Source organism: Morone saxatilis, unplaced genomic scaffold, assembly GCF_004916995.1.
Source record: "Morone saxatilis isolate NCDOM2014 unplaced genomic scaffold, NCSU_SB_2.0 Contig16, whole genome shotgun sequence".
In the NCBI taxonomy this organism is placed as follows: domain Eukaryota; kingdom Metazoa; phylum Chordata; class Actinopteri; family Moronidae; genus Morone; species Morone saxatilis.
The window spans coordinates 1,696,442-1,722,785 of record NW_023339718.1 but is presented as its reverse complement, the minus strand read 5'-3'; the positions used below and the strand labels follow the sequence as shown (position 1 = coordinate 1,722,785).

General features: G+C 38.9%; 2 protein-coding genes across 3 annotated transcripts in view; one reads left to right on the top strand and one right to left on the bottom strand.

Moving 5' to 3' along the window:
* Window positions 1-19,717, top strand: part of wscd2 (WSC domain containing 2) — a 35,905-nt gene extending 16,188 nt beyond the window's left edge. The window contains exons 2-9 of the mRNA XM_035658973.1: window positions 2,632-3,563; window positions 7,545-7,659; window positions 9,677-9,861; window positions 12,494-12,615; window positions 12,695-12,869; window positions 14,824-14,988; window positions 15,076-15,276; window positions 17,806-19,717. Of these exons, the coding sequence (XP_035514866.1) occupies window positions 3,176-3,563; window positions 7,545-7,659; window positions 9,677-9,861; window positions 12,494-12,615; window positions 12,695-12,869; window positions 14,824-14,988; window positions 15,076-15,276; window positions 17,806-18,158 (1,704 nt within the window). The 5' untranslated portion in view covers window positions 2,632-3,175 and the 3' untranslated portion in view covers window positions 18,159-19,717. The remainder of the gene's footprint in view (window positions 1-2,631; window positions 3,564-7,544; window positions 7,660-9,676; window positions 9,862-12,493; window positions 12,616-12,694; window positions 12,870-14,823; window positions 14,989-15,075; window positions 15,277-17,805) is intronic.
* Window positions 19,718-21,582: 1,865 nt separating this feature from the next.
* Window positions 21,583-24,146, bottom strand: cmklr1 (chemokine-like receptor 1). 2 transcript variants are annotated; one of them, XM_035658970.1, is made up of 2 exons: window positions 24,026-24,146; window positions 21,583-23,864 (listed from the first exon to the last, which is right to left on the bottom strand). In XM_035658970.1, exon 2 carries the CDS (start codon window positions 23,828-23,830, stop codon window positions 22,796-22,798), a length of 1,035 nt encoding a protein of 344 aa, XP_035514863.1. In that variant the 5' UTR covers window positions 23,831-23,864; window positions 24,026-24,146; the 3' UTR covers window positions 21,583-22,795. The 2 variants fall into 2 exon arrangements, with proteins under 2 accessions (XP_035514863.1, XP_035514864.1); XM_035658971.1 differs by having other exon boundaries at window positions 24,013-24,098.
* Between the last annotated feature and the right edge of the window lie 2,198 nt (window positions 24,147-26,344).

The window sequence follows — 26,344 nt, the reverse complement described above, 5'->3', positions numbered from 1 at the left end:
GCATTACAGCAGATCATAGTCTAGTCTCTTTTTACCTCATACAGTATGAAGGATCCATACAACTGCAGCTAGATTCCATCAACAATCTTGTTACTGTTATTTGAACTTGCAAATTAGCCATGAGTTCAATTTCATTTTCGTAACTAGGGGGATATGAATTATTAACACCAGTAATTAACCTGTGTGTGGCCCTGTTGCATATGTGAGAGGATGCGTGGGTGGGTTTCACATGCACTCCATCCTTATGTCATATTCTCCTTCTTTCCACCCTCATAAAACCTGTTTACTGTGTTCTCAGAGTAGATGTGCCTCACTGCTTTACAGCTATAGATACCATAGCATAACATATGCACCCACAGCCCTAAAACAACACTCTTTTGTGCACCATTGCTCACAGGACTTCAATCCCACCAAGAGGCCTCTTAACATTTTCAGGATACTGTTTCTCTCCTCAGTGGATTAGGAGGCTGAGGCGTGTTGAAATATGCAGTTTTATTTTTCTCTTTAGACCTTGTAGCCCTGCAGGGAACCTAACCTAGATATGATTGAATTTCTCTGAGGCAAACAAATTGTTCAGTGTGAAACAAAGACCAGCTTTTTTTATTTTTTTTTTTTAGAGCTGCTGCATCTCGTTCGTCCTGAAATATGAATCATTTCTCCATCGACAAAGAGCAAAATACTGACACAGGGCTGAAAAATTGTCATGGTTACAGATAGAGTGTAGGAGTCACCTTTCAATATTGTTTATACAGCTGTTGAGCTGTAGAAATGAATATATGGAATTATTATACAATGTAACGGCATTTATGTGAATCCTTGTGGAATAGAGGCTGGTCATGGGAATGAAAAGATTGCCTACCAAGTTAGATGAGAAGATCCATACCACTCTTGTGTAGGTCTGCTATATATAAAGCTATAGAACCAGGTGCTTTTTAGCTTAGCTTAGCATAAAGCCTGACAAGAAGTAGTCTGGGGTGAAACAAATTTACATTCCGGTCTGTGTACGGATTAAACAAACTTGATATAACGTGTTAATTAGCAAGCTTTCAAGGTCATTTTTAAATTAAGACAAAACCATGCTAAGCTAACTGGCTGCTGGCTCTAGTTTCACTTCATATTTAAATTGCAAGTACGAGAGCGGTATCAATGTTCTCATCAAACTCTTGGCAAAAAGGCAAATAAACCTAAAATTTCAAACAATTCCTTAAAAATATTAAAGATGTATTTGTGCATGTTCTGAAACATAGTGTGTAATTTCTAAGATTTAATCCTATTCCAGCAATTAGACACCATAAAAGATTTATTTCTAGGACGGTATTACTTGCCTTAATTTGAAACTGTGAAACCTGAACAAATTAGACTCTTTTATGTCTTTTATGTCCTCAGTATGAACCCCACTAACATGATTAACTTTGTTTTCTGTTAACTTCGACCCATGAGCTGCAACACCCTTCATTTATACCTCGTCTATCTTTAGGATTTGTCATTTTTGAAACTCAGTTTGACTCTGGAAAAGAGATTTGATCTTAAAATGAACAAAATACTGAATAATTAAAATGCCTACAAAGACATCTGTAATGAAACCCGTCCTTGCAGGTATTTAGAAGTTACTGAAGGCAAACTTTTGAGAAGTCAGACAGGATGGGGATTGTCTTTGTGCCCAGATGCTGCAGCTTGAAGCTCATGAGCAGAATGTGATCCGTTTCTCCTTGAGGGTCCCAGACGAGAGGGGTGGAAAGCCAAGGGGGGTCTGCGGTGCCATTGAGGTTTCAGGTGACAAGCATTCTGTGGATTTGTCCCGGGGCAAACAGAGAGCCACAAGGGCGAGTGTCCCCTCGAATGTTCTGGAAAATTCCCTGACCCTAAGGAGTGTTGCGTTACACCTTCCAATTGTAGCCTCCCAGGCTCGTCCCAGAACAGAGACTCCTTTGAGAGAGGCTTCCGAAGTCGGGATTCGGCATTAATCACTGTAAAATCTTAAACAGAATTATGATAAGAAAAAGACAACCCTTTACAATATAAGCTCTAAATGTAATTGATGAGTACAGTTCTTCAACCTCTGCATGCTTTGAAAATCAAGTGAGCCTGTTTGCTCTGATTCTGTCACCCATTCATACAAATTATCATTACTTAGATCATCTTGAATAATGTTTTTAATTCCCTTCTATTCCCACACACATTAGTTCCCAAACACATCAGTACATCAGTGGAAATGCCGCAGTGTAGAGCTGTGTTTATTTTATCCCCTCTTCCAGCTTAACCTAATTTATTAAAGATGATGTGGAACTCTGAGCTTGTTGCAGTGAAGCTTTTCTGACTGTTGACTGGTGCACAAACTAACAACAGAGATAAGTTTCCTAGATACTGGATGGATTTTAATCCTATTTTTTATGTCTTTGCTTATCTGTTGTGTAACTTCTATGTAACAGCAGAAGAATTATAACAAAAACCAGTCATTTTGTTTGAATGGACAGCTTTTGTGTCTCTGATGGTACTTCTTGTGAGTTTTTCCTTGTAGGTGATGCATCCTTTTGTAAACTGCTCATGTTATTTCTCCTTTTCCATGTGCGATAAAGCTTACTCAGGTATTCACTTCTTCTTTTTTTTTTTTTCTGTGTGTCTTTACTGCAGATGGTGAGTCACGCCCTCTCTCTCTCGAATCGTCTCGGTGAATAGCCGGGCCACACAAAGGGGAAAAGAACTAAGCTCAGCCACTAAATAAAACCCTCTTCCTTCTGCACAGCGTGGGAGAAAGTGCCACTGCTGAGCTGGTGTAGCATCTCTGCAGGCTGAAGTGAAAGCAGTGTTGAGCGATCATCTTTCACTCTGAGCCGCTCACCTTTCATGCCGTGGCCCCAGAGCCAACTCTCAGGGCTGGACTGTCAGCGGGAACGCAGATAGACTCTCACGTGGGCAGGATCGGCAGGGCTGCACAGTGCACAGGTGTAAAGCATCTTCCTCATGAGACCGATGAGGCATACATGAGGGAAAAGTCATGCTATTGTTTGGATGACCTTCATACAGGATTAAGTACACTTTGACAGACTTTTTTTTTTCATTTGAGTTCGGGCCCAGTGGGGCTCTGTGGTGGGAACAGGGAGAGCCGGTGTTGATTCTTCTGCTTTATGAGTTTTAATCACCGGGAGAGTGTGTCTGAGTGGCAGGGGGAGCCAGCATGGCCAAGCCTCTGCTGAAGATACAGCGTTATTTCCGCAGGAAACCTGTCCGATTCTTTTCCCTCATCCTCCTCTATCTGACCGCCGGGAGCCTCGTCCTCTTGCACTCTGGCTTCGTCGGGGACAGCAGCCCCGGAGCCAGAGGGGGCCGGGACTCTGTGGTAGCTTCGGAGATGGGCAGGCGGACTTCGCTGTCAGACGCTCGGGGGCTTGGCATCATGAGCAGAGTCTTTAAGGAGACGCGCAGATCTGGACGGAGGTACGGCCCTCCATGGATGAAAAAGGCCAGACAGGAGGGCCAGGAGATACGCAGGGGGGGAGACTACACCAATAACTGGAACCGTGCACTTAAAGGACGCAACGCCAAAGACATAGACGATGGAAGAGGTGGGTTATACCAAGACTCCATACTTAAATATACTGATGTCTCAAAATTCAAAAAGATCACATTATTGTTTGTGGTGGTTGAAATTTACCATTGAGTTCTCTTGTTTAAAGAAGTAAATAATTCAATGCAGTGTGTACTGCATGTTAGCAAAGGCATAAATAGAATTTACTGGCGCAATTAATTTTGAATGAGGCAAGAATGACAATATGTTCCAACAATTGCAAAAATAATTGCAGTGTTGCAACATTAATGACTGCTCCGTGTAAAATATTACCAAAAACAATTATTATAATGACTTCCCATTGTCTTTGCCATAGTGACATAACTCAGCAAATTGTACAAAATGAAAGCTTTTTATTAGAGGCTGATTTGTTATGCACATCCACTGGCAAGCATATAAGCAGCACATGTCCCTCCAACATTTCATGTTAATATGAAATTGATTCAAAGTAGTCTCTGATTACAAACTGCACCATGTTAATGACTGATTTCTAGTTCTAATTGGTCATGTAAGAAATCTCTTGAGAGTGAAGAGAGATGATGATTATGATTAAGCCCACTGTCTAGCCTCTGAGTGAATCCTTCAGCTGCAGCTTTGCTCTCTGCTGCTCGGCCACTTACAATCACAACATCTAAATGATCTCATGACTGCAGGATTTACAGTTTTATCTGTCTGTTTATAAACTGTGCGACTACACAATCCTGTCAGAGGAGGTTTACATATAAACTGACTGGCATGAGACATCCTGTCTAATCACACATTTGAGAGCACAGTCCGGGGACAGGAAGTGTCTGTCCAGAGCTGACCTTGGACCGCATGAATATCCTGCTTACTTATTCCTTTCCAAATGAAACATGATCAAATTAGCTGATTAGAGGATATCATTTACTCCCTTGGCTCACTTGTCCCTTCCTCGTCTCTGCTTTTCTTAGCCTGTCAAACACTCTGTGCACTGCTGGATAAAGTATAAATTATTTAAACCAAAGTCAACAGTGGATATCTCTGACATGTACTCAAGGAAAGGCCAGATTGTCAGTCTAAACCTTCCTGTGAAAGTGAAAAGTACCAGACTCCTCTCCTCATAAAGAAACACAACAGAAAATAGTAGCAGTTGTGGAAGAAGTACTCTGATTCTTTAATTAAGTACAAATAGGTTTAACAGTGTTAAAATACTTAAGGGTTAATGTCAATTTTCTTACTTTACTTTGCTTTACTTAAGTAAAAGTATCCCCATCATTTAAAGTACCTCAGAATAGGAGTAAAATGCTATTATATTGTTGCATTATTATTACCGATGCATTAACATGTAAGTACTAATTTAGCTGGTTGAGGTGGAGCTAATTTTAACTATTGGGCAGTTTCATCTTAAGTCAATCATGTGTTTTTATGTAAAATCTAAAATCTTTTATTCTAAAAGTAGCTAGTAACTACAGCTCTCAGGGTATCTGATAATAGTGGAGTAAAAAGTATAATATTTTCTCTAAAATTTGGTGAAAAAAAAGTATAAAGAGGCATAAAATGAATAAACCCAGTCAGTGTTGTTATATTCTATTATAGGATTATTATTGGAACATATAGAAAGCATTTTATGTTGTAGCTGGTCGAGGTGCAGCTAAGTTCAGCTACTTAATGTACTGTCGAGCAGTTGAATCTATAACAGTGCATCATGTTTTAAAGGTCCAGTGTGTAACATTGAGGAAGATCTATAGGTGGAAATGGAATTTAATATTCTCTACTGTTTTCATTAGTGCATAATCACCTGAAAATAAGAAGTGTTATGTTTTTGTTAGCATAGAATGAGCCACAGGTCGCCTTCCTTTGAGGCCGCCATGTTGAACCGCCATGTTTCTACAGTTTTTTGTGCATTACGTGGCCACCGTAGTTTCTCCTTTACACTTGGAAGGGAAACGTTAAGGGAGGGAGTTACAATCTACAACTGCCACCACTAGATGCCACAAAATCCTACGCACTGGTCCTTTAAAAACATGTATGTTCAATCTTATATAGCTTCTTACATGTATTGGAACATAACACAATATTTCCCTCTAATGTGTAGTGGAGTAGAAATATAAAATAGCATAAAAATGGAAACACTCAAGTAAAAGACAAGTATCTTGTAGTTATATATAGCGCTTGAGTGACCCCACCTATCGCTCCAGTGAGAAACATTCAGTCCAGCAGTTGTAAACATCTGGTCAAGGTAAGACTCAATTGGCGGGGAGACGACTAAACTGGAAACCAGCACATGCTATTTGTTTGTTTCTAGTACCATAAATAACTCGAGGATTTTAGTATAACTCCGTTGTGGTTATGTGGGTTTTTGGTTTCCCTCCAGAGCGCAGTACAGGCAGGTGGAGAATCTAAACTGCTCGTAAATATGAAACATAAGTGCGAGTGACTGCTGCTCTGTCTGTGTTAGTGCTGTGACAAAATGATGAGGCTGCTTTCCTCATTTTTAACTCCCTCTACTCTAGGACATAAGCCGACCTCTCTGAGCCTGTAGAGAAAATAAATAAGTGATTCTGTTACACAAACTCTGATTCACAGTAAAGCGCAGTACCCTGCTGTGCATTAGAGTGTACAGTAAAGAACAATGTTTATCTAGTATAGTTGCAAGCTATTTTTTTCCAATTCAAAACAAACATGTTTACAGTGTAAATTCAAGATGATCAAATGAAGGTCTCTCGCTCCTCCTCCTCTCCTCCTTCTCTGAAACACTAACCTCACAGGACTGCGGCTGAAAGTGATAATAGAGTAATTAGTAGCTTCAAAGCATTCATTTGCTCCTATACATCGAGCACCACTCATTTCTCTGCAGTCTTAACCATCTCCTGAACCATGTTATGTTTGAGTTTTTGTCTTTTCCTCTCCTCTCGCTGCAAATGCACCTCATTCTTACTGGCTCTGAATTTTATTTGGAGAGAATATTGCAGCATAAGTTGCAGACTGCAGCACATAAACACTGTGCACTGTGCGCTGCAGAATCACAGAAGCATATTGCACTGAAGGTAAAACAGTAGACTGGGGACAGAATAAAGCTGAAACACTGTTGACATTAGTTAATGTGATCTTCGGGCTACGGGGAGCTTATTGTGCAACGTTTGTATATTGAAAGTATAAAACAGACTAGATAGTAATAATATGGACACATCAGTTGCATCTGCTGTTTCATCCTTTATCCCCATGTCATACTAAGCAGGAATATACTCTTCAAAATGAGGTTCCAGCTTCATTTAAATCAGTGTTTCCCTTCATCATAAAGCAGATTATATTCCAGCTCAACAATAGTTAGGAGAAAGATTACAGCTGAATCCTGCAGCACACCACATGTTGCTCAAATGCAGGCCTTTAGACCATAACAATTAAAGTAATGCAGGGGACCAGGACTCATTTAGCTATTAACAGAGGCTCAGAGGGGTAATGGCACAGCACAGATGGCGAGAGGTTTGTTTGTTAAAGGTACAGTGGAGCTTGTGCAGCTCGGTTAGACAGGCGAGCAATGTTTTAATGGGAGGGAAGAAGCTATTGAAGGGTTGCTGCCTCTGCAGAGGTTCACTGAAGCCCAACCCCCACACACTTCTGAAATAATGCAGAGATGACTGCCACTACAGTTACAGGCCACTAGAAGGGGATGTGTGTCTTCATAAATAATTAAAGACTCTGCCCCAGTTTGGACTCCTCATGTGCTCTTTTACTACACTGTGCAGGCATATGTAGAAGATACGGTTGCGGATTGTATTTACTTTATGGTCATTTTGTTTATTTTTAAGTAAATTCTTATACTAGAAACATCATATACTGTATATAATGATAATACATTTATTTTATATAGTGCTTTAAAATGTACTCAAAGGTGCTGTGTGTGCATGTATGTATACATACATACATACATACATACATACATACATACATACAACATGTATGTTATTTTAAAAATGTGTTTGTCTTTCTGTATCCATAACTGACTTTCTCTTTTCAGCAAAGTATATCGGCTGCCACATTGATGACACACAGAAAAGAGCGCTGAGAGGAGTTTCCTTTTTCGACTACAAAAAAATGACTGTATTCCGTTGCCAGGACAACTGTGCAGAGAGGTATGAGAGAAACGGAAACATCCATTAAATATCCTCCTTTTTTCCTCTGTGTTTTATTTCTTGTAATAAAGTAGAACTCGTGGTGAAGAAGAGCTGATGTGGAAATCGAAAACAGTGACACTAATGAAAATACTGGTACTTTGTGGTGTTTTACTGAGCTATATTGGTTAATGGTTATTCACCAATGCAGGTTTGTCACAGATATTAACACTGACATATGTTAAAAAAATAAACAAACAAAAAAATCTCAATCTCACCTCACGGCCCATTTATTAGCTGTTTACTACATCATATCACATCATATTATCACTTATTAGTATTCTAGTTTTGACTAAAAGTGCCTTCAAAACTGAGAATCTGAACCTTTAGTGTATGTTTATTACTCTGACACCTGGGCAGATGCATTTGTTAAGGATGATCATGTGATATGATTGAAAGCTCCTGAACAGCTACAAAATGGTAGCATGGCTGCAGCCTCTCAGTTTATTTTTTAATTTCCAAGGGCCGTTATTAATGGGCGCTGACCGAAATTCCTCCGGATGCAGTTAGATAGATCTACAACCAGTCAGAGTAATGAAACTTGTGACATAGCGCTAAGCGACACGTGCATGTTTGTACATTTTGTAGCAGGAAAAAAGTGGTGGCCTGATCACAAACGTTCTCAAATTATTGCTAAACACAAGGTGGAATAAGTAAGCAGGATCCACTTAAATTGGTTTCTGAAAACATTTGAAAATGACTCTTTTTGCATCCTTTTTCAGTCAGTGTGTAGGCAAATTTTTTGGCCATATGCACCTGAAAGTATCTCTTTAAAAGCCTGTATTCAAGAGTGTAAACCATTTGACCCTTCTTTGACCTTGTGCTCATTACCCGCTTTCCCCTCTGGATCCAGCCTTGCATCCAACGCCTTTCAGATGAACTGAAGAGCTGCAAGTTAGGCTTTATCTTCCAAAATCAGTGCTCAACCTCAACTAGGTCCCAGAAATCTTGTGAAAGGATTTTTAGAATAATTTAGGTTGTTAGCCTATTTGTACCCGTCTTTTTGCGTAATGTTCAGGTGTCTGCATGGTCATAAGAACACCCTCATACCATTTTTGTACCTAAATTGGAAGGAGACAATTTATTCATTTCAAATTTATTTATATTTACATAAAAAACATCTGCTGATTATAATCCACATTTTTGTCTTACTAATATCTATATTGGCATAAAAAATCAGTGTTCAGCGGATTCCTGGTGTTTTGTGCGAGGTTGAAACCTATCTATCTACCTACCTTATGAATGCTCCTGTTTTCAAAGCATTCATCTCTCAGCTCCTCTCCTCCATTTGTCTCCTATTTCCTTACATCCTGTCCCCCTCTCTCTGCTACCTCACCAATCTTTCTCTCACCTCTTTTTTTCTCCCTGAGGAATACCAGGGACGGCTTTATCGAATGCATTGAATTACACCCATCACTGATTCACAGAGGGGAGAATAGGAACAGAGAGAGAGAGAGAGAGAGATGCTTGTTTTTAGCCTCCTTCCTCCTCTTGCTTCTTGCTTTTCCCAGAGCAGCCAGTTAATAAAAACAGACAAACAAATGAGGGGGCAACAGCACATAGCAGCACACCGAGGTTTGGGTTTTGATTGACAGCCCAGGGGATTTGTTCTGTGTGAGGGGCGTGTAAGACGTCTAATTGCATCCGAAAGGCCTCCTGGGAGTCAAATCCTCCATGAAGAAGAGACGTGTGATGGATTCAGTTTCAAGTATATGTATAATTGGTTTTGCCCTAAAGCCTAACAGCAACTGTAATTTCTCTCATCTTCACGTTATTCCAGAGTAATATTCGGATGTGTTCTCATCTTTACTTCAAGATCTTCTGTGCATCATTTGTTTGGTTCTCTTACTCTGCGTGATAATCTGTATTGCCCTGTGAAGGATTAAGACACATAATGAAGGCTTAGAGCACTCACTCAAACCTCTTTGTCTTCCTTTACTAATGATGATAATCCTTCTTCCTTTCTCTTTCCCCCCAGAGGTTACATGTACGCAGGTCTGGAGTTCGGAGCCGAGTGCTACTGTGGTCACAAGATCCAGGCGCCTAATGCTTCAGAGAGCGAATGCAATATGGAGTGTAAAGGAGAGAAGAGCAACCTGTGTGGAGGAGCCAACCGACTGTCCATCTATAGGCTAGAGCTGAGCCAGGAGTCAGCGCGCCGCTGTGAGTCTGATACTCTTCAACAAAAACAAAAAAAATCCGCACAGGGGCTATCAAGTAAACACAATAGAGCACTGTCACGTTTCAAATTTCAATAATTTCTTTCAATAATTTCAATAAAACATGAATTCGATATTAAAAAACAGACCTGAGTATACCTCAGAGGCACAAAGATGCTATTTGGAAGCAGAAATGTAATGGGCCCGGCTGTTTTGAGGGGAAATATTTGTTTTATTTTGGTTCAGTTGGGAGCTGGCTGCTCTGTTGTGTTTACCTCTTTCCCCCGGAGAGCTGTGCTACCTACGTAGCCCAGCCAGCCGTGGTCTGCATCCTAAACACTCCCTGCCTGCTGCTGGGGGAAATTAAAGGAAGGTCTAATAAATAAAAAATAATAAAAAGTATATATAATATAATAATAATAATAATATAATAATAATAATAATACCTTGTATTGAAATAGCACTTTTCAAGGGACCCAAGGACGCTTTACATGTACTGTAAGAGACATTAACACAGACCATAGGCCTTGTTGAACAGATGGGTTTTCTGAAGGTTTTTTTTGGGCGGGTGGGATTATCAGAAACGAAAAAGACTGCTGCACAGCTGCATGCTGTGGTAGTTTGTTAAAAAAATGTTGTAAGATATTGTGGGTTCCTTCCTTTGGTACATTTCGCTAAAAGGTTTTTAAAAGCCCCGACCATAAGGTGAGGAAATTCACATTTTACTTGCTCTTTCTTTTTCTCATCTATCTATTACTTCTTAGAATCTGTTAAAACAAAAGGAGACCGTTAGTGTACACATGTGAGATGAATATTTAAAGGTCCAGTTTGTAACATTTAGGAGGATTTATTGGCAGAAAGGGGAATATAATACTCATAGGTATGTTTCCATTAGTGTATAATCAACTGAATATAGGAATCGTTGTGTTTTTGTTACCTTAGAATGAGCTGTTTTTATCTACAGACACAGCGGGTCGCCTGCTGTGGTGTCTGCTATGTTGAATTGTTCAGCCCAGAACAGACAAACCTTAAATTGGCTCTAGATAGTTTTTTTCACACTTTACAGCCACCCTAGTTTCTCCCTCATGCTTGGAAGGGGATAGATAAACAAGTGAGTTGCAGCTACTCTGCAAGATGCTACTGAATCCGACATGCTGGACCTTTTAAACTAATTTAATCTTACCCTCCTAGTCCAGTGCAGTCTTGTTTGTTTGTTATTATTTTCATTTCTGCTTTTCCCCCTTCTGTTGACTATCTGTCAGACTGCTGAATATGCTCTTCATGTTTGAGTTTTCACCCCTGACCCCGATTTCCGTCATGTGAGCCCTGCTCAGAACACCAAAGAGGAAACGCAGGAAATGTGTCGAGGTTGCTGTTTTGTGACAGACCTGTATCATCCTTACATGATTGTTTTCAGTAAACGTTAACTGCTATGATCCTGCTTAAATATTATCTGCATCTATTTCCTTTGCCTCATTATTCAGCACATCTGTAAGCAAGGCATTTCACTCAGCTGGTTGTTGCATCAGCTATTATTTGCTTCTCAAGATGTTTGTAATAAGTATGTTTGGATATGTTTGAGCCAGAAAAATGTGAAAAACATTTTAGTTGCATCTAAAAAGCTCTGCCACATACGAAGACAAAGAAAGGGCGCAGAGATTATGCACTGAACATATACTACGGGGGATTAAAGAGAACATGTACATGACATTAAAAATGCAACTTTTAGTCAGTGAAAAAGGTCAAAAATTAATAAAACATTAGACCCACACACAACTAGGGCTTATTTGCAAAAGGCGTTACCTTGTTTTAAAGCCTCATAGCATTGGTAGACTAGCTCAACAGTCCTGTGAGTTGTGAGGTTCTGTTCTGGTAGAAAGAAATAACTCAGATGCACAGTCCCATTTGCATATTTTATTCAGTGATTTCATGATGTATATATAAAGCAAGCTGTCTTCATCATGGTATCTGTCACAGTAAAAAGCTTTAAGTGTTTCGTTTCCCTCTTCCGTTATTAATGCTTCACATGTAGAGAAGCAGCAAAGACGGCTTTATATGTATATCAGCGCGGCTGACATGTTGACAGGCTGAAATAAATGTGAAGTGGATGTTTGTGTGACTCCAAACAGTAGTTTTCAACCTCTGATGCAGTGATGCTGCAGTAAACAGTGCAACCATGAATTATAACCACTTTCTCTTTTCTGGTTGTTTTATTTTATTAATCACTCTTAAAAGTCTTGAGGCTGAACACGAATAATTGCCCAATCATTCTGTAATTAAGCTAAGAAGTGTGTCAAATTAGAAAATATCCAAAATATGAAACATCTTTCAGATCAACTTCCTGTGATAGAAAGAAGCAGCTTTTCCCTGCTGTTGTGATATATGGTCTAACAGATCAGAGTGAGGGCCTGAGGTTAAAGGCCATCAACACACTGCAGGGATGAAAATGCTGCTATTGGTTGAGTCCTCTGGCAGGTCAGGGTCTCAGTAGACTGAGGGAGAGTCCCAGTGGGATCTCTTCATCAGGGGTCAGTGAAAAGAGGCCAATCTGACGAAAGCTGTGTTCAGTAACCATGAAACTGGAGTGCATTGTGGTTAATTTTCCTGTTGGTGAATAACATTTCTGTCTGTTTCAGACGGCAGCGCCATTTTCAAAGGCTGTTTCCACAGACCAGACAATGTCACCCTGGCACTTCCTTTCAGCGCAGTCATCCAAAACATGTCTGTGGACAAATGTGTGGACATGTGCACAGAGAGGGTGAGGGGATCTGTGTATTCATGCATTGTACGTTTGTGCACGTGAGTGTGTCTTTGTTGTGTAACGGTTGTTATTTCAGGAGAAATCACTGGCCGTCCTGGCTGGAGATCGATGTTACTGCGGCTTCCCGACTCCTCTCTTCTCCCTTCATGAGCTGGAGAACGAGGACATGTGTCTCAACCGCTGCCACGGGGAGGAGTTTGAGAGCTGTGGGAACGACAAGTATTTTGTGGTGTACCAGACGCAGGTTCAAGGTAAAAAAATTGGCTAGCACATAATGTTGAGAAAGCTTTACAAGCTGCCAATTACTTCACACATGAAGAATTTGAATTACAGCAAAACCACCCTAGAGAGAAATCAAATTTGGCTTAACTAAAGTTAGAAAAAGTAGTTTTGACAATGTTATAACTAAATATAATACAAAAATGCCACTCAATTGAGTTAATTAGGCATACAACTTTTTTATATTTATATTTGGGTACTTTCCAATACAAAGTACTGATATGAGTACTTAATAATACCCTTAGAGCTTTAATAATGGCTTTGAAAACATGTTTAATTTTCATCAGAGGCTCCTCACTTTCTGACTGTAAAAAATTAAATGTTGCTAATGTTTTTGTAAAAGTTTCCTCAAATATCTCCAAACTGCTGACAGTGCTTCTCCTCCACATACTTACCTAACTAACGAGAGGTTACGTAACGTTGCACTGCTGTGGTATCGATGTGCGTATCGGAGTAGTTTTATGATTTTGGGACCCGGTATCAAGTGTCGAGTTGAGTTAGTCAGTGTCATGTGTTTGCTTAAGTAAGGCTGAGATTTGGGAGGTTTATCCATGATGACACTGTCACTGTATGGACACTAAAAAAACACCCAACAAAGGTCAAGTGTGGGGTGGTGGCTGCCTGATGAATGCATTGGCAGAGCATGCGTTCACAGTCAGGATGAAAGAAAAAGGGGGCAAGGTTTGTCAAAGGGGGTTCAATTACAGTAGAGAAGCAATGGTAAAATTAAGAATATATATTTTATGGACCAAAATTGCTTATAGTTTCAGTAGTTAACTACACACAAAATAAAAGGTAATTTAATTTCTTGAATTACTATGCAGATAAATATAATTATACTACCAGTAAGCTCCTGCAAAATGTAGATGAGCTGCTAGTTTAATGTAGTGCACCACTCCCCAACACTGTCAACACAGCACCAGCAGTATGTAAAGGCCACAGTTGAACAAGAGGCATGTCAGCAAGTGTCACCCACACCCAGCGTTCAGGAAATACTTAACATTGATGGCAATAAGGTGGTTTAAGTGTGAAAAGTTCTCGGAAATACCTTCTCGCGTACTCTGCCCCTCTTGCTGCATGTCAAGGTTTGAGAAAGATACTGAACCCCAAAGTGTGACTCTAAGTGACTAAGTGTGAGTGCTTAGTTTCCGTTCCGGTGAGCAGTTGGCACCTTGCATGGCAGTGTGTACATGTATTGTACCAGTGAGTGGTCAAAAGCCTAAAAATATAAGTAAGCTATATAAGTCCAGTCTTCAATATAAGTACTTTAATAATAAGTGTCAACCGTCTCTAAAATAATATACATCATTTACACGTTTTATTATTCACAATTATCGCCTCAAAGTCGTCAATTAAATGTGTCTCTTGTCATATGTGTTTTTGTGGGCATTGTTTCCTCAGTGCACGAGACAGCTGTTGCTTGCATCAGCAAAAAATGAGAGAGAGAGGCCAGTAAACAAAAAAGCCGGTTTTAATGCTGTGAAGTAACAAAAAACAAAACAAGTTGCAGCAGGAAGGGAACTTTATGCAACAGAAATCTGTGCCTATTGTTTTATTTTTAAAATCTCAGTCAGTAAGTGGGCTTTATTGGGCAATTTGAGAGGAATTAAGCTAAACCACAGACAACAAAAAAGAATACCATGTCCATATCCCTGACCTTTTCTCTCTCTTTAATGGTGTTCAACGTCTTTACCACGAACTTCCTATGTTTCAACATAACAATGCTTCTTCAGCACGTATTATTACAAAACTACGTTCATAAGGAGTGACTCATTTTCTATTTGAAGCTTGATCAATTTGAGCAACTTGTCAAATATTATGCAGTCAGAGATTATTGTCGTCACCCAACCTTTAACCGCAATGTCGCAGATCATGACACATTTTTTACAGTAATCAGTAATTTAGCTTGTTGGTTTGTTTTGTCAGATAATCGCTGCATGGACCGGCACTTTCTCCCCACTCGTGCTAAGCAGCTAGTTGCCCTCGCCAGTTTCCCTGGAGCCGGCAACACCTGGGCTCGCCACCTCATAGAGCTCGCCACTGGCTTCTACACCGGCAGCTATTACTTTGATGGCTCCCTTTACAATAAAGGTATGCTTCAACGTTTTTCTGACACAATTCTCGACATATTTATTTATGAATACACCTCCATGGATTAAATATACTGTTGTTTCACAGGATTTAAAGGGGAGCGGGACCACTGGCGGAGTGGGAGGACGGTCTGCATTAAGACACATGAGAGTGGCAGGAAGGAGATCGAAGCCTTCGACTCCAGTATCCTCATGATCCGAAACCCCTACAAAGCCCTCATGGCAGAATTTAACAGAAAATATGGCGGCCACATTGGATTCGCCTCCCAGGCCCACTGGAGAGGGAAGGGTGAGCCACTATATTTGTAACAGTGCATCATGCATAATATGTTAAAAAAAAAGGAGGAGTAGTTGTTTTGGTAAGTGATATCAATTATTTAATATATGAAATATACATATTTTTTAATTTACAAGGCAAAATTTAGCAATCTATGAGCTTATGGCCAAAATCTAGTTTTAATTTCAGTCATCGCCCAATCATTTATACTAAAACAAACACAAATGGACCCCTGAACACAACCTATACGCCCTCCAGCCTGAATCAATAAAATACCCACCAAGAGTATGTGGTAATATTAAAAAAAAACTGGGAAATTGTCAACGATGATGTAGAATTACAAGGAAATAAGCCATAAACCCTTGTCTGTTTTATTGACCTTATAAACCAATGTGGCTGAGCACAAGGTTTTTGAAGACATTGAGTTTGTTGTCAAAAAGGAGAACTGAAACGATTAGTAAACCAAACCACAGTTACTCTTGTTAGTCAGATCATGAGCTGTGTCATCAGGTAAACCAGCTTGTTCCTTAGTGGTATCAGCAATCTCTTCCAATTCTTCACCAGAAAGCAAAGACAAATTTCCCAAAATGTTAAACTATTCCTTTAAGAAAGCGTTTGAAACGTGGGAACACAACATTTGTGCATTGTGCGATGTGTGTATCCGAGAAACTTCCTCTTAGCATTTAGCCCAGGAAGTATAAACAAAATCATCATATAGTTTCTGTAATAATTAGCTGTTCGATTTACAATTTTCAGTATTCATATTTCATATTAAGGCAGTGCACTTTTACAGACTTAATTTGTCCCTCTTTGATGAATGTGCTGCTTGATGTCTTTGGACATTTTCCATTGTGCAACTGTTTAATAATGTGTCAGCATAATTCAGTCAAGTTAAATTCCTCTCGAGTCTACCCGATGATTAAAAGAGGTGTTATAAAAGGTCATTGTTCATGGTCTAACTAAAGAAAGGAAACCTAAAGAAATGAAACCTTTGGGTCCAGTAACTCTTAATCTATAAACTTTTATGCCCTTTGCCGAGATATTGTCATATTTCATGCATATTCTCCTGCATTCGCCCACCAAAGTGGGTCTCGGTAACCATGGCAACTGGTTTTGTCTTGTCTGCGTACCGTCTCTCTGACTTTGTCTGAGGTTTAATCGATTTTCCAGAGGCTGGAGAGTTGCCGACCCAGCAGTTGTCTCGCTTTGTGAAAACATCAGCACATTTGGCCTGCCGTTTCCAATGAATGTTTATTCCTTCTGTTGTTGGGGAAATGATGCAGTGACATCAGTGAAGAGAAAGGCTTTATGACAGCTGCCACTTCGAATACAGAGAGAGGATCCGGTTTGAGAGTCAGTGTGACATTGTGTTGGGGGCACCGCATGTACGATATGATGCACGCACCTCTGCGGAGGGAGACTGTGGGGCTCGGATGATGTTACAGACACTGGTGCCTTCTAGTGTGGCCCCATAAAGTCAACTCAGGGGCAAGAGAAACTTACTTTTTGAGGGCATGTCACTTTACAAAGCACACTCTGGTTTTTTCCAGTGGTGGATTAAATTGAAGGCTCTTTCCAAAAAACCCTTTTATTTGGGGGGTTTTTCAACTCTGCTAATAAGAAACGAAATCTTACTAACATTCAGTAAATCCTGAGCAGGATGTTAAGCTGCAACTATTTTGCTTCCTTTTTATTTTTAACTCTTCTTTTGAAACAGCACAGATGCAGTTCCTGTGTGTCTATACAGCAGGTTCTGTTTTTTTATGCAGTATATAATATTCTGTCCACTGTGGTACTAAAAATGCCTCTCTCATTGGTTTCTAAGACAGCACTCCAAAGTCAGCAGGCTTTAAACTTTAACGACCACCTCTCTTAACAGTAAATATGCACGCTAATGCAGCACAGCTCCTGCCAGCCGCTGCTTTTATGGGCCAGTAGATTATCAATGACTAAAAGATGCAAGCAAAGGATTTTCCTACAGTACCTCTGCAGTTTGAGTGACAACCAAGAATGTCCAAACATTTTAGGAACACCTTAATGCCTCGCTGCTATGAATTGCAACAGACTCCTCGAGTTTAATGACATCAATGTTTGGCTGTCATGACTTTCAGTTCCCCTCCATTCACACTTTAATTTGCTATTTATTTTACTTCACTTTTCTTTGTTATCAGACTAAAAGAGGAATTTGAGACTTGACGCTAGAAGTCTGTCAGTTTTACTCCTTGAAATAAAAACTATTTAACACATTTCTTTATAGCTGCTGTTTTCATATACATTGTGATGTGTTGTATACATGTGATATGTGACCATTTGAGAGCTGCTCTCAAACATTACTCCAATACTTCATTGTAATATTGTGTAGATTTCTTGATAAATGTGATATATGTGTTTTATTCTTCAATTTTAGTGGAGAAATTAAGTATAATTCCTAAAAGTTAGATGAATACAGGCCCAGTAAAACGAGCTGAGTGGTTTACGTTTGCAGAATATTTATTTAGTACACTGGCACGTTAAAGACCTTGTTTATTTGTTTTTCTGCAGAGTGGCCTGAGTTTGTGAGGAACTATGCCCCTTGGTGGGCGTCCCACACGTTGGACTGGCTGAATTATGGGAAGAACGTCCATGTGGTCCACTTTGAGGATCTAAAGAGGGACCTGTTCTCCAAGCTGAAGGGGATGGTGCAGTTTCTGGGTTTGAAGGTTTCTGAGGATCGCCTGCTTTGCGTCGAAGGCCAGAAGGATGGAAACTTCAAGCGATCGGGGCTGCGAAAGCTTGAATATGACCCCTATACTCCTGAAATGAGAGCTAACATCAATGAACTAATCAGAACGGTAAACGCTGCCTTGAAGAAAAGGAAGATGTCTGGAGTTCCAGATGAATATATGCCAAGATGATAAATGTGATCTCCTCATTTCCCCTTTTTTCTTCCTTTAATTGGACGGTTCTGTCAACAGACATTTTTTGTAGGATTACATGACTGGAATAGTTTTTTCAATTATTTTTCTGTGAAGTCACATAGGTTGAAGCTGTAGTCAGAAGAAAATCTCTTAACTTTTTTTTTTATTCATCCTTTTTAATTTTCTGTTGAAATTTAGCAGCTTCATCCATTAATAGAAGATGCAGTTTTAACTGGGGAGGTTTGTTTTTCTCTTTGTCTGAATGAAAAGCACTTCTGATCCTTGCTATGCACATGTGCTGTGTAGGCATGTGCACATGCCTTAACATTAAGAAGGTACAATAGCTGTGACTACAGAGAGGCTCATCTGACTGTGCTTGGTGATCTGTTGCCAGCGACAACAACGTTTGACCTAAAAAATATTATACAATACTGCAAAGTGTGTTGTATGACTTTATTTTGTGCATAAGAGAAATAACAATTGAAACAATTGAAATGAAAAATCTAAATATTAAAATGTATGAATCTTCTGCTGCTATCAAAGTTACAGAACAATACTATTTTATACATACTGAAAACGTTAAAACGTTTAGCCCTTTGTCGGAGGGAAAAATGCAATATGCAGGCTATAACTACCTGATAACTACTACAATACTGTGTGTTTCCAAGTTTTTGCAAGTTACTCAACTTACTGTACGTAAGGGAAATCATGTTTTCAATGATGAACAGGTAAAGAACTCTCAGCTCCTCGTATTCAAGAAGATGAACAATCCCTCTTGAAGGCACTGACTCAAGGAGAGAAGAGGATTTATCTCGACAGCGTTTATTTATCTCTGGTGTGCAGTGCACATGTTGACTAATTTGGATGTGAATATGTTTTCTTAACACTGGACTCAATGCAGAAATCCAAAAAGCACTTCGCTGTGCAACACTTGCCCCAAAGATCACTGAGGAATTAGGCATTACACGTGTTATAGATTGGAGGTTACCTTTAGCAGTAGTGATCGTTATAGATTTATTTTAAGACAGTTAATCATACTGAATGTGAAAAAATGTTTTTTTGTTTTTTTTTATTGCTTTCTTGTAAGAAGAGCTATAAAAACGGTTAAAGCTGTTGGTCATTTTACTCTTCATAATTTAAAAAAATCTCCACTAAAGTGTGAAAAATCCTGCTCAGACTTATAAGCAGCACGTCTTATAACGGTACTCAATGTGCTATGCCATATGCTTAAAAATAAACAAATATATGAATAAATAAATACATGAATATATAAATAAATAAAACACTAGTGACTGAGAGAGAAAACATGAACTGACTTCCATTTTCAGTATGATATAAATATATTTTTATAGTGTGTGCTCACACATCTACGATATTTGTATTGCAACAAGCAAACGGGAGATGTTGTTTCTATTTTTAACACATGCTTTAAACTTTATTGGCTCTTGCTTTCATTGACAAGCAGGCACTTTCTGAACATAGGTGTCACATTTGAATGTATTTTCTATGGAATGAATGTAATGTGATAAGGCCCAATAAATGACTACATAAAATGAGACGCTATGGTTGGTTGTTTTTTTTTTACAGATAATTAATTAAGATGAATAGTAAGAAGGTGATGTGCATTTTTGAAGATAAAGGAAAATGTATAGTAGATGACAGGAAGGCTGGAAGTCAGTCAGGGTTGGTGGGTGCTGTGAGAAAGTCAGTCTTTATAATGTCATAGTAAATGCTAAATGCATGACATTCATGGTTTTTGCATGAATTTCAATGGCCAGGATCATTAATAGTTTAATCGTTATTATTTGTAACTTCTTAGCAGCCATGAATACCAGTGAACGCGTGTAAATCCCAGTAAAAAAAAGTCTTAAGTTTATATTTTAGAGAGTGCTGCAGCATCCTCAGCACCACTACTTCCAGCACCGTGGTAGATGGATCTCACTACAGTCACCCAGGCTCCTCCATTGTTAAAACTAGGGTAGGTAATTTATTTCAGAAGCATTTTTTGTTACCTTTGTTTAATTATTTTTTATATCCTGACAGAAATCAATAAATCAAATGCTCTGAAAGAAAAAAATGCCTGTAATAAGCCCAACCTATCTACCTGCCCCCTACCCTCTGCACCCAATTGTGTGTAACCGGAGTCTTCCACAAGCCGAACAGGCCCATATTGCCAAAGCTACCAAGCACAAGAATGGCAAAGAAAGAGCAGCTAAGAATTATGGTTCCACCTTTACCTACCTAACAGTTTGTAAACATAGCAAGAAAAGAAACTCATAAGTAGAAAAGACTGAACAAAACGTCTGAGTCAACATCGGTGTGGCTTTTCAACGATGGCGAGAACTAAAAGGGCAGGTTATTATATAGTTTGCTTTGTTTTTGGGGGAATTTGTTGGGGGGCAGACCTGAAGAGAGGGAGTTTCTCCAATGTTACCCTAGCTTTAAGCCATAAAACTTAAGATCCTAAAAATAATAAAGTATCAAGTAAACAGAAATGAAAATAGTAGAGTTAGGTTGCTGTTATTGTGCATGTTGGCTCACCGGAAAGGCTCTGCAACATTAAACAGGACAGAACCTTAATAATTATCATCGGTAACACCTGTGTTTATCCTACTATTTCATGTCAAAATGGCTGCTGTAAAAACCGTCTGTTGTCTGTGTGTTTGTGGCTTCGACTGAGGCCCTTTCAGATTTACACATGGTCCAATGGTAATTATAAAAATATTGATTAATGCAGCTTTAGTTTCACAGTGACTCGCTGCCAGTGTCTCGTGTAACCTTTGCGGTCTGTTTCTTCCCCTATCTTCCGCTGTTTCAACATAAAAAAAATCACCAGGCACTCTTCTTCTTCTTATGATCCCTCATATGTTGTTCTTGAGCAGGAGGTTACTTTCCAGAGACTCCATTCAAAGGTTCACTTCACAGCAGATACTCAATAATCGTGTCCTTTTTTGTGCAGAGTACATCCTCAGGGGAATGCTAATTTAAACCCTGGAGATGTTGCATGCTTGTTCAAACACAAGCTGAGCTCATATGTATTATTATTATTATGTGTGGTCAAATGTGTGCCTGAAAACATGCTGTGTAAGGAGGTCATGCTATACTAGAACCAGTGATGATAGGGGTGATATTGTTTTTATTTATTACTGCAGGTGAGCTATCAATTACATAAATTATGCTGTCAATGAAATGCTGGTGCTCATTGCGAATAACTGCAGATATAATAATCTTATGTCCAATCTAACTTGTTTTTAACTTGTATGACAGTTCTCAGTAGGCTACTTCAGTTTTCATCTGAACACGATCATGCTTTCACAAAACAAATGTATTTTTAAGGAGTTGTTCTGAACTTACATTCATTTGAGGAAACTAGCTTCGAAATGCAAGTCATGCTTAAGAGATTAATATCCGAAAGAGCTTATTGTAAGGGTTACAGCTTTATTTCAAGGATAAAAAACATTCAAACATTTATTGCACTACAACTACACTCACTGTACAGCTCTTATGCACGAAATAACAAAAATACAGGTCAATTCAACAAACTCTTTGTCAACTGGTTATAACAGCTGGGTGTGTGGTATTGTGGTTGACTGTCTTGTCATTGCTACACTGAATTGCTGATAAATTCAGCTCACACAATAAACTGTCCAAAACAGTTCATAGTATACAGACTGGATTACACCAGCTATTTCTCCATTTCTCTAATTCATGAGAATGAACTCTCAACAGCAGTCTCCTCCACCCATTTGCACACAATATTTGCCCAGTCTGATACAACACACCTAAATGCCGCAATACATAAATAGTTGCATACAGTGTCAGTAAATAGAACCACAGGGTATTTTGGGTGGAGCAACTGTTGAGTTTGTACGTGCATGCAAAATAAATACCAGTAATTGGCTTTTTTCCTTCAGTGTGGTCTTCATTATCATCTATTTATTTCCAAATGTGTAGCCTTGTGCTTATCATTGTAGTTCAAAGGTCAAGGAAAGCAAATGAAACCTGTACAACAATCTACAATGCTACAGCAAATGAGCAACATACAAGCTTCAATTTGCAACTTAAGATAATTTCCTCTCCTGTTATATTTGTTTCACTAATTTCTCGCATGCTGCAAGACTTGCAAGTAAATCTGCAATTTACAAACAACAAACATCTGTGAAAGATGATGCTGTCACCATGTGTGATTGCAGATGCATTCAAATTGCTGTTGTGAAAGGAGCCTCTCCAGTGTTCATTTTGCTTAATATAATATCAAACAGTGCTTTATATAATGATTATACGTGTTTATGTGTTTGTTATCAGAAAATATAATACATAATTACAGTCCTTTTATTTTACAACAAAATTTAAACTTTCTACAAATACTGCTCTGATAACACTCTCCCAGCACTGTGCAGTGCAGAATGAGCTAAATGTTTAGGTATTGGCAACAGCATTATGTGGTGAGTCTAAATTGACAACAGATTTCTTAATGCTTCCAACAGTATAAAAGTGCAACAAAAAGCATAATTTCTATTGTGAATATAAATAAACTTGATTCACAAGCAACATATTTCTGTTAATTAATTGTACATTTGAATAAAGTATTTTTGTTGAAATGAGTGAAACAGTTTTGGAGTAATGTGACACCTTTAGATGTGTGTGGAAGCTCTGCCGTCCATGGAGCTCGACCTGGACAGGTATCGGCTGATAGTGCGCCCTTCCTCTCCCATCGCGTTCTCCATCTTTGAGAGCACAGAGCTCCTGAACTTCTGCTTGAAGTCGTTGCCCATGAAGACATACAACACTGGGTTGAGGAAGCTGTTCGCTGCTGCCATAGAAGTGCCTACTTTGAGTCCGATAGTTAAAATGTCGTGGTCGTAGTTGTGGTGGTTGAGCTCAAGCAGGATGAACACGTGGTAGGGCAGCCAGCAGACGAAGAAAGCGGCTACGAGGGCAGTCATGACTTTGAAGGGTTTGGTGGATTTGGTCATCCTGTTGGTTCGAAGTTTGAAGATGATGACAGAGTAGCAGATGATGATGATGAGGAACGGGACAACAAACCCTGCAAGGAAGCGGCTCAGTGCAACTATCTTGTGACTGTGTAAGTGTGATGCATAGTTGTTGAGGCAAATGGTTTTACCCATGTGAGTGCCAACATCCCGAAAGATAATAGAGGGAACACTCAGTGCGATGGCGAGAACCCAAGCCAGGAAAACAACAATGGACGCCATTTTAATAGTGCGATGGTTCTGGGCCCAGACTGGAAACCTTACTGACACAAAGCGGTCGACGCTGATGATGACCAGGAGGAAGATGCTGCTGAACATGTTGACGAACATAATGGCAGAGGTGAATTTGCACATGAACTGGCCAAAGACCCACTGCTCCATCGCCATGTAGGTGATGCTGAACGGGAGGAAGGCGCAGAAGAGGAAGTCAGAGATCGCAAGGCTCAGGTACCAGGTGGTGTTGACCGTCTTCTTCATCTTGAAGCCAGAAATCCAGATGACCAAGGCATTTCCACAGAAGCCCAGCAGAAAAATGAACACGCTGACCACGAGCAACGACATACACAAGGTGTCCTTTACACATGTCTTATTCTGCCGAAAAATTGACTCCTGAAGTTCAGTAATATTCTCGTCATAGCTGTAGTTATAATCGAAATTCTCATACTGGTATTCCATTTTGCCTCGAAGTACAGAACTGTATTAGAGATTTCTGTGGGAGAAAAAAGGAAAACATTTAAAATGACCAGCATTTTATCAAATTCAACATCATTTTCCAACAAACATTATTCAATGAAAATATTTTTTGAATCTAAATTAACTCTTATATGATATTTACTGATCATTAAATTATGCCATACCGGCAGCACAGACCTTCCACTGCTGCTGACTTGCTGGTGTCCAGAGTGTTGTGTCAAAGGAGATGTGTGGTTTCCTTTAAACGTGTTAGACACACCACTCAACCATTTGCTTAGCAATCAGCTGACGTGGTTTCTCAACACTTTATTCCCCCAAATACTTTCAGTACTGCATTTTGAGGTCTTATAACATCTATTCAATTATTTAAGTACAGATTTGAGATTGTTACATATTTAACTTGTACTCCTCTTTATCTTCACTAAAGTTATCAGACAGCTTTAGCTACTATAAAAATCAGGATTTTTGCACACAAAACACATAAAATATAAGGTTGTGTTATAAATTAAACTTCCCAGTAGTTTAAACAAGTACAGCTGAAACGATTAGTTAATTAATCAGTAATTTAATTCAATTATGCAATTATTTTGATAAACGTTTTAATAATTTTTAATGCAAAGATTACAAACATTTCCTGGTTTCAGTTTCATAAATGTGAGGATTTGCAGTTACAGTCCACCTCAATAGCAACAGTAAAATCCTGCTCTTATAATAACGATCATTAACAATAATCTAATGACATATTAGTAGTGTCACTGGCAAAAAAATTCTGCATTGATACTTTATTTTTTAATTTAGAGGTCCAGTGTGTACCATTTGGGAATAAAATAATCAAAGGTATGTTTTGATTAGTGTATAATCACCTGAATATATGAACCTCCATGTTTCTACAGTATAGCACAGAAGTGGAGTTTCTCGTACACACATCTTCTCATTCCCAGGTCGTAAAATACAGATGTGTGTTCAGTTCAACATCACCACTAGATGCCACTAAATCCTACACGCTGGTGCTTTTTTGTACAAAGTATATTTGTCTGATTATACTTAACATTAGTAACATTTTCACCTTCTAATAATGCCAGAGTATAAAAAAATCATTGCTTTATTAAAAGTAACATAGTATTGTTGTTTTTTTAAATTATATTCTATAGTTTTGAATTTTAATATTCTTCCTCTGACTTAAAAGAAAGAGAAGTCTTAATGAACGCACATACTATGTTCTCGCCTCTGTCAAAGATTTATGATAAGGCTCTGATGTTTTCCTTTTCTTTGCCAGATGCCTGTTACCGGCCAGATGTAACTGTTCAAAGCAGTCAGAGGAGGAAGGCATGTAAGGTCAAAGTGTTCATTAAAGCAGAAAGCATAACAGTATCCGACAATAAACACATTGATTTCAATTTGATATTTCAGCCCCAGCTTTTGGTGCAGATGTTTCTAATAACAAACACAAAGCAACAGCTGTTGAAAATACAGGCCACAGAACATCTCTGCCATCATTAATGACTGAATCAGCTCTTGTCCTGTTTCATGGAGACATAATCATCAGAGCAGATGCATCTGTCTGTAATATTCAGTGTCTCTTCTGAAAACAGGGAAGTAGCAACAAGAAGAGCCGCAGATGGTAAAGTTACTGAGTTTAAAAAATGTTATGATGCGTGAGGAGTATCACTGGATGCCTGATTTTATCTGAAACTCCCACATTTCTAGAAGATAATAAACTGATGAGGTTTAGAGGGATAAAGAGTCGCTATCAGACACAGAAATTATAACATAAGAAGACTAGAAATGTCCAGAAATGGGGAATTTACTTTAACCTTTATGGTGAAACAGAAGAAAGCCATAGATTTCATAGTTTATACCTTCACTTTCTATTTCTTATTATCTGAAGTAGGAAATGTGTAAGTTTCACTGAGTATTTAGAGTTTTCATTCTATACAGCAAACATAATACATTTGTGGACTATATAAAAGTTTGGATTGAGATACAATCTTTATAACTATAAATCTTTAATAACTAAACTGTGTAAAGAGACAATAATATAATAGATGGGAAAGTGCCAAATATTATAAAGGTCCAGTTTGTAAAATCTAGGAGGATCTATTGGCAGAGATGGAATAAAATATTCACAACTATGTGTTCATTGGTGTATAATCACCTGAATATAGGAATCGTTATGTTTTTGTTACCTTAGTTGCCTTTGATGGAGTCCGTGGTGTTGATACGCAGCCGGTCGTCTTTCAACCGGCATGTTTCTACAGTAGCCTGTGGTTCAAGTCATCCATGAATGGTCTCAACGCAACCGTCACACACTCTCGTATGTGAAAGTCCGAAAGAGCCAAGAAGTAATTTAGTTTTATCCCTGTTGGAGCATCACTCTTACAGTTACACATTCCTGAGTTCTGGGGCAGTCACCAGATAGTGTTATGACGATTGGTCTTATCATGTCCTCGGCTGCACAGTGAAGTCTCAACATTACACAGAGTACATGAAGAAACA